This window comes from Pan paniscus, chromosome 7, assembly GCF_029289425.2.
Source record: "Pan paniscus chromosome 7, NHGRI_mPanPan1-v2.0_pri, whole genome shotgun sequence".
NCBI lineage: Eukaryota > Metazoa > Chordata > Mammalia > Primates > Hominidae > Pan > Pan paniscus.
The window spans coordinates 21,856,850-21,864,248 of NC_073256.2; the positions used below are offsets into that span (position 1 = coordinate 21,856,850).

General features: G+C 47.8%; 1 protein-coding gene across 1 annotated transcript; it reads right to left on the bottom strand.

The window, feature by feature from the left end:
* Positions 1-224: 224 nt before the first annotated feature.
* Positions 225-2,660, bottom strand: LOC129395846 (neutrophil defensin 1). Its single transcript, XM_055107265.2, has 3 exons — positions 2,587-2,660; positions 1,034-1,220; positions 225-453 (listed from the first exon to the last, which is right to left on the bottom strand). Exons 2-3 carry the CDS (start codon positions 1,206-1,208, stop codon positions 344-346), a joined length of 285 nt encoding a protein of 94 aa, XP_054963240.2. The 5' UTR covers positions 1,209-1,220; positions 2,587-2,660; the 3' UTR covers positions 225-343.
* Positions 2,661-7,399: the final 4,739 nt, after the last annotated feature.

Below are 7,399 nucleotides of genomic sequence, written 5' to 3' on the forward strand. Positions count from 1 at the left end.
GAAAATGAGGCAGGGTGAAAAGGCAGAGCAGTGGGTGGGGAAATCAGTGGTGTCATATGGGCCTTCTTTTCAATTTGGATCTGAAGCCCAAACTCCTGCTTGAAATTCCTAGAATTTGGAATTTTATATTGTTCAAAAATTTGATTTTGCATTTTGGTACGTGTATCCCAAGTGTCTTGACACAGACACATATCACACATTAAAGAGGTGTAAACACGGAAATGTTGTAACAAGGCATTTATTTGGGATGAGGAAAGGAAATTGAGCAGAAGGTCCAGGAGTAATAGCAATTCCCTGTAGCTCTCAAAGCAAATTTTGAGCTCATTTTTCTTTTTCTGCAAGCTCAGCAGCAGAATGCCCAGAGTCTTCCCTGGTAGATGCAGGTTCCATAGCGACGTTCTCCTGCAAGGCACGCTGGTATTCTGCAATAGCAGGCCACGTTTTTCCTTGAGCCTGGGACAGGGAGAGCATGAGAAATTGAGTATGGGGTTAGCAGTGGGTAAGAAAAAGAATCTTGGGGAAGTCACATGCTAGCTGACAGGTGATGCTGGCTGCATTGCAGCCGGTAGCACGAACAACCTCAGTCAATAGGAATAAACACGCAGAGCAGTGCTTGTCACACAGAATTTGAGACTCATTCTCCTTTGCTCTCATTTTTGCGTTCCTGCCCCATCACACACACACCTGAACATAACCTCAGGCTTGGCTGCAGTTTTTAAAAGCTCTTCTGTAGATAGAGTAAAATGTTCTCTTTACAATTAAGTCTACTTGTTTAGATCCAGAAATAACTAGTCTGTCTCTTCATATCTTAAACTTAGTGAATTTCACAGACTTTTCTTGGAATCAAGTCTTTGGAGAAATACAATTTCTCAGGTTTATTTGGCTCTCTGTTCAATTTATAGATGAGAAAATCAATGCCCAGAGATTCTAAGTGAAGCCACCTCAGTGACATAGACTGCTGAGACCCAACTCTGGAACCTATGTCCCGTCCTTCCCTCTAGACTTAGCAGCTCTGCATGCCTGCCTCTCTCACCTGGATGCTTTGGAGCCAAGCTTTCGTCCCATGCAAGGGAAACAACCACTTCTGGGTTGTCCGCTGGAATCTGCTCCGGGGCTGCAGCAACCTCATCAGCTCTTGCCTGGAGTGGCTCAGCCTGGGCCTGCAGGGCCACCAGGAGAATGGCAGCAAGGATGGCGAGGGTCCTCATGGCTGGGGTCACCTGGGGGAGGGAGAGCAGGAGCAGCTGTGTGGGGAGGGAGGAGCCAGCCTGGATGTATAGCTCTACTGGGAGAAGGCTCAGAGACAAGAAACCTTCCTCAATCTCAGTGAGAGGAGGTGTGCATTTTATAAGAGAGGCCCATTGGTCTCAAGGTTGCTCGAATGCTCCTCTTCTCCCAGTTTCAGGCTAGTATACGTCTGTACCTTTAATGTCTGTGCTAGGTTGGAGCTAATAATGACAAGAAAGACCCTGCTATGTTACTCGTGGGTTAACCTGCTTAAATATTATTATTTACTTTTTAACATTCCAAAAAGAATAGAAATTGCACTTTGATTCAACAGGCTCAGGGAACAAATGCTTCTTATTTTCTGAAGATGGGTCCTGCTGTTCTCTGGAGGTCTAGATTCTGGTGTCCTATATGAGTTCCAATGGAATAGAGAGTAATTCACTTCAGGATTCAGGTGACTTACCATCCTCATGAAGAGGTTTTTGAGGTTATGGGGTGAGTAGTCTCCTGTAGGAATCAGGGTGGAGAGGACAATGATTTTATCAGGCTAAAGGTGAAATCAGCTCAGTGACATAGAGTTGTTTAAGTAAAAAAAAGAAAGTTTATTATTTCCACCTCTATTTAGACTTGAGTAACAATTAACAATTGTATATTTATAGTGTACACTACCTCATGATTTTATATATGTATGTATTTAAATCTTTATCTCACACCATGTAGAAACATCAACTCAGAATGAATTGAAAACCTAAATGTAACAACTGAAACCATAAACTACTAGAAGTGTAGAGAAGGATAAAGCTTTTGACATTGATGTAGGTAATGATTTCTTGGCTATGACACCAAAGGCACAGGCAATGAAAGGGAAAATAGACAAGTGTGGCTTCATTTAACGCTAAAGCATCTGCACAGCAAAGGAAACAATCAACCGAGTGAAATGATAACCCAGAAAATGAGAGAAAATATTTGCAAAACCTACGTGGCAGAAGGGGCAAATATCTGAATACATAAGGAATTCAAACAACTCAATAGCAAAAATCAAACAACCTGTTTGAAAAACAGACCAAGGACCTAAATAGGTTTCTCTCAAAAGAATGTTCCAAAGACCTGTGATAGTCTCTACTGGACATGTCAACTAGGACATGTGACATATGTGTTTAGAAGGAAACTGCTTGATTTTCTCTATTAACTTAGCTGGAAGCCATTGTCCCCAGCAGTCACCAGAGGTCTGGACAGACGTTCCTAGCAGGGCTTCACCCGCTGGGTCCCTCTGGGGTGGCCCCACAGTCAGAGGTCAGATTGGAGGCATAGCTTCAATGATGAAAAGTCAGTGTAAAGTTTAAGTTTTGTAGTACTTACAGATCCTCTAGCTAGGCAGGGTGACCAGAGAGGGCAGACAGCAGTCCTCTGTCCCAGGTCTTCTATAGCAAGGAGCAGCCGTGCACAAGTGGACTTCCCCTATTTAAAGGTCTTTTGGGATGAGGTGTCCTAATTTCCGGGGTTACTTTCTGTTGGGTCCATTAAATAATTGTGGTGGCAAGGACAGTTGAGAAATTGGGTGGGAAGGTGAGGTTAAAGTAGAACTCCACAGAGGAACCTCTCATCTACCTTGGTCAGCCCTGGCTAGGCCCAGGCAGCAACCAACTATGGATTCTCAATGGTTCCTAACAGAGTTGACCCTGTGATGCATTGGCTGTGGCTAAGCTGAACTACTTGCACCAAGGGAATAGTTAAAGCCTCTGGGACAGCCTGGCTGCATATCATAGTATATGCCCTGCAAAGAGACTGGGATAGGAATGCCACCTGCACACAGAGGAGGATTTGGAATGTGTTTCTAAAGCAGTGTCCCGAGGACCTGGGGTCTAACCATAAAAACCAATGAAAGCCATTTGGCTGAGCTGGGATGTTGGAGAACACCCAGGTGAGACTGAGTGCTACCTGGGCTTCTGTTGCTATGTGGAACAGACATTTTTGGGTTCTCCTGAGTACTGGATGTACACGCGGCATGTGGTTCCCCAGAGGTGACTAGCACCTGTTTGCTTGGCCAATGAACAGTTTAAGGTTAAACAATTGTCTAGGATCATCTGGGCCAGGAACTGGTCTGAGGCATTGGCCATCAGGGTGGGGGTGGCCTTTCCAGATGGCCACCCAAGAAAGGAGGTGGGAGTTTGGGCATTCACTTTACTGCTGGTGTTGCACAGCCTCTCAGGCCTTGTGGGTCTTCAGAGAAGCATTCAGCAAAAGCTTGAGTGGTGCTTTCTGGGAGGCATAGGAGTTTCCATCCTTAACTCGTACCCATCGGAGAACAGGTGTATCCCTGAGCCCATGATCATGTCTGGATGCTTTCTGTGAATGCAATGCTCCAACTCTTCAGGCTGCAGTCTGGGTGTGTGCTGCGGCGTCATGAGCCCATTTGGATTGAAGCCTGTGCATCCAGAGAACTACCTCCTCATCCTTAAAACACGATCTGTGGTTGTGAGGGCTGCTGGTGTTTAAGCATTGGTGCCATGGGACCCATTCCATATCTAAGGGTTGAGTTGCCCACCTTGGACACAGGTCAGGTTGTATCTGGGGTGCCGCCCCTCTAACAGGGCTTACAGGGAATTCCCCAGTTTTCCAGTCTGGGGTACAAATTCTGACTAGGGCTGTCCTGTTCCAGCAGCCCTCTAGGCTGCCAGGCCTGGGTTAAACAGCTACCCCACAAGCCATTTGTACATAAGATACCAAGCAAGGCCAATCATAGAGAACACTGACATCTTGTCACTCAGGGCTTTCTTCCCAGTGCTGCTATATTGACACTGATGATGGGGTTGGCTGGCACCCACTTTTCCTTGGAGCCTTTCTCCTCCATGGCCACGTTTGGTGATGGCACTTCCATATGGTCTTTGCCTGACGTAGTTGGTGTCTCTAGTTTGAAGACTTCTTCTTCTCGTTTACTGCCTCTGACTGCACCCTCGGTGGGTTCTGGAGCAATAATCCTTACTTCCTGCCAGGAGAAGTAAGTGGGAAATATTAGTTAACCTTTAAAACCGGTAAAAAAGGGAGCTTTTGCCAGAAGCTGCATGTGAAATGGAGAGGTGTGGTCTAGCAAAAGCCTCGTGGTCCTGCTGGGTGCCAGTGGGCCTGGGGTGTCATCCTCAGAAGATCGTAGTTTACTATCCATCCACAGTCCATTGTTCAGTACATGTTTGATGTTGAGATGGTGGATGTCCTGCGATGATATGGGGAGGTCTCATTGTTGGAGAACATGTAAATGATGTTATCTGTAAGGGAAAAAAGAAGCTAACTCTTCTGTGATCACCAAGATAGGCACCAAAGTGGGTCTAGCCCAATTGTGATGAGGCGGTGGTGGCCATGGGGTTGAGAGTTAAAAACGTGACGGCTCTTGGAAGGACCTTGGTGCCTTGGGTGTCCATAGCACATCCAGAGACATTAATAACCATGACTTTAGGAGGTCACCGTGCTGCTTGAGGAGGCTGGTGGCTTGGGGATGATGGACTAAATGAGAGTCCCTTAACCCACCCTCGTGTTGTGATGTCCTGAGGTGTGAGCCTCCATCTGAATCAATGATAGGTGTGGTTCTAAAGGAGAAAGTGAAGAAGGGCCACAAAAAGAGAACACCTGCTCCACGCAGGGCATAAGGAGCTACAGTCCCTGGAAGACTACATGTGCAGAAGCTCATAGCTAGGACAGGTGTGCTTTGTCCAGAGGCTCTGAGAGTTGTGATGGGTGGTAGTGAGGGCCTCCCCATGAAACTCAGAACCCGGGACCCGGGCATGGCCTGGAGAGATCACCTGCTGGACCAGCAACACACTGTATCCTGCTGTGGCCCCAATGGATGTGAAGGGCTTCTGGGTGATGGCATTTGTGGGCCTCAGCAGAATGGACAAGTGGGGTATAGCTGTCTCCAAAGACATGATGTCCCAGTACATGGAGGGCCTGCTGCAACGTGGCTGGGCCACTAGTGGTGAGGATTTGGTTTTTAACTGCAAGGGGACTTTGTCAGCCCACTGACGACAAATTGATGCCCAGAATCTTTAACAGTGCTGGAGGGGCCATGAGTGTGTCCTGCAGAAACCTGGCCACTGTCCAGGAAGAGGGAGAGCGGGTGCAGCAACCCTGCCACAGATGTGTGGCCTGGCCCAGGTGGTGGCTTTACATGCAGCACCCAGAGCGATTTGGGGAGCTCAGGGAGAACAGAGACACTCCAGCTGGCTCAGAGTCACTGGTGGCTCCTGTCCCTGGAGGGGTGGCCTTCTCTGCCTCAACCCAGTCTTGTGCTCTCCTTCCCTCCCATTCTTGGCTGCAGGACTGGGAACCATCTGCTGGGACGTTGCTCTGTGTCTGCCTCATGGCCATGCTCCCATCCTTGCCTCCTCCATAGACTGCGGTCAGGACTCGGCAGCCCAGAGCCCCAGCAGGGTCTCAGTCTGTACTGAGGTCACACCTAGGCATTGTCGCCATCCTTCCGCAGGTGATTCTCAAACTCCAAAACTCAAATTAGAACAGAGAGATTCTTCCCTGTGGTCCTTTTCACTTTTCTCTTTTGGCTGGATCAGAACCTTGGCAGAATTTTGTAGTTTAAACAAAAAAGGTGTTATGTCTACAGATTTTTACAGTACTTTCACTTCCATGTTGATCCATAGTCCCCAACCCCAGCCTGATTTTTTCCACTGATTGCAGCCAGTGTAGACAATCAGTGTCCACATGTAGACACTATATGTAGATGCAGCTGAAGTTTTTTTTTCAGACACACACATTTGAATTTCAGGGAATATTGAAGCGAGTCTAGACTGAATAAAAACCTTGCCATCATCAGGCTGGGGGAAACATTCTGGAGAAGCTGTGGGTGGGGTTGTAGGTGTGAGAGGAGAGAAGCTTCCAGGAGCAGCACGTATATTCTCACACACGTTTATGGTGTCTGGTGGCCCCAGCAGACAGTGTGTGTGGACCTTGGGTGGGGCCCTGGGGTTATGGTTTTGACCCGGTAGGAAAGGGTAGTCATGGAACACAGCATGCGTGTTACCATGGGGCACAGCGGGGGCTACGCAGACGTGAGCTCTGAGGAGGACCCTCCACCTCCCAGCTCCTCAGAGTGCATCGCCCTGTCCCTCCCCTCAGCCCTTTGTCCACTGTCCTGCAGGGAGGGTCCTGGTGCTGCCTGTGCTACACAGTCACTCCCGGGCCTGCAGATCCAGCTGGGACAGGTAGGAGCTCCAAGTCCCTGCCCTTTGTCTGCCTTTCCCAGCCGCCTCTCACAAGCTGTCTGTGTGTCTGGTGTTGAGGATTGCAGCAGGATTATTTTACAATAAACCATAAGGAAATAACTTCCTTGAGCTGTTTTAACATATAGCCCTAAATCCCTGACTCTTTTCACATAAAAATGGAGGTGAAAATGTCTCCTGTTGAATCTAGATTGGGTGACATCTTGACCAGTTGAACACACCTGACTTAGCACCATGCCGTTTGTTGGGCTAAGGTCATAAGATGTTGGTATCTTTCACTTCCTGTGTATTGGATGGTGCTGCGGCCTGAATGTTTTTGTCCCTCTGAAATTCCTATGTTGAAATCCCTCCCCTGGTGATAGCATGAAAAGGTGGGGCTTTCTGGGAAGTGATATGTTCAGGAGGATGGAGTCCTCATGAGTTGCATTAGTGCCCCTGAGGAAGAAGCCCCAGAGAGCTCCTTCATTCATTCCCTCAGGTGAGGAAGCAGTGACAAGGTACCATCTATGAACCAAAAAGCTGGTCCTCACCAGACACCCAATCTGTTGGCACCTTGATTTGGACATCTCAGCCTCCAGAACACTGAGAAATGTATTTTTGTTGTTTATAAGTCACTTGGTGTATGATTTTCTTTCCCCCAGCATCCCACATATACTAAGAGTGCTGGTGCCTTTGAAGCCCAGCTACAATGCTTGGAGGAAGTCTAAGCATTGCAAAAAAAGGAACTGAACCCACCTGCAAGGAAGAGCTAGAGAACCCAGAGCAACCAGCTTTCTAGGAAAAACAAAACTCTGATATGCAGTGTTTGTAAATCTCTCTGGTTCAAATCCTCCTAGCTATGAGTGGGATAAAAAGTGTCACACCTATCTTTTCTCTCATGAGCTGGCATGACCTGGCCTCAGTGCATCACAGTGTCTCATCCCCCAGCCTGTCAGAGCTCCCACTGA

Coding starts and splice junctions, on each gene's coding strand:
- LOC129395846 (XM_055107265.2), bottom strand. CDS start 1,208: ATGAGGACCCTCGCCATCCTTGCTGCCATTCTCCTGGTGGCCCTGCAG. Junction 454..1,033: donor CTTGGCTCCAAAGCATCCAG/GTGAGAGAGGCA, acceptor TCCCTGTCCCAG/GCTCAAGGAAAAACGTGGCC.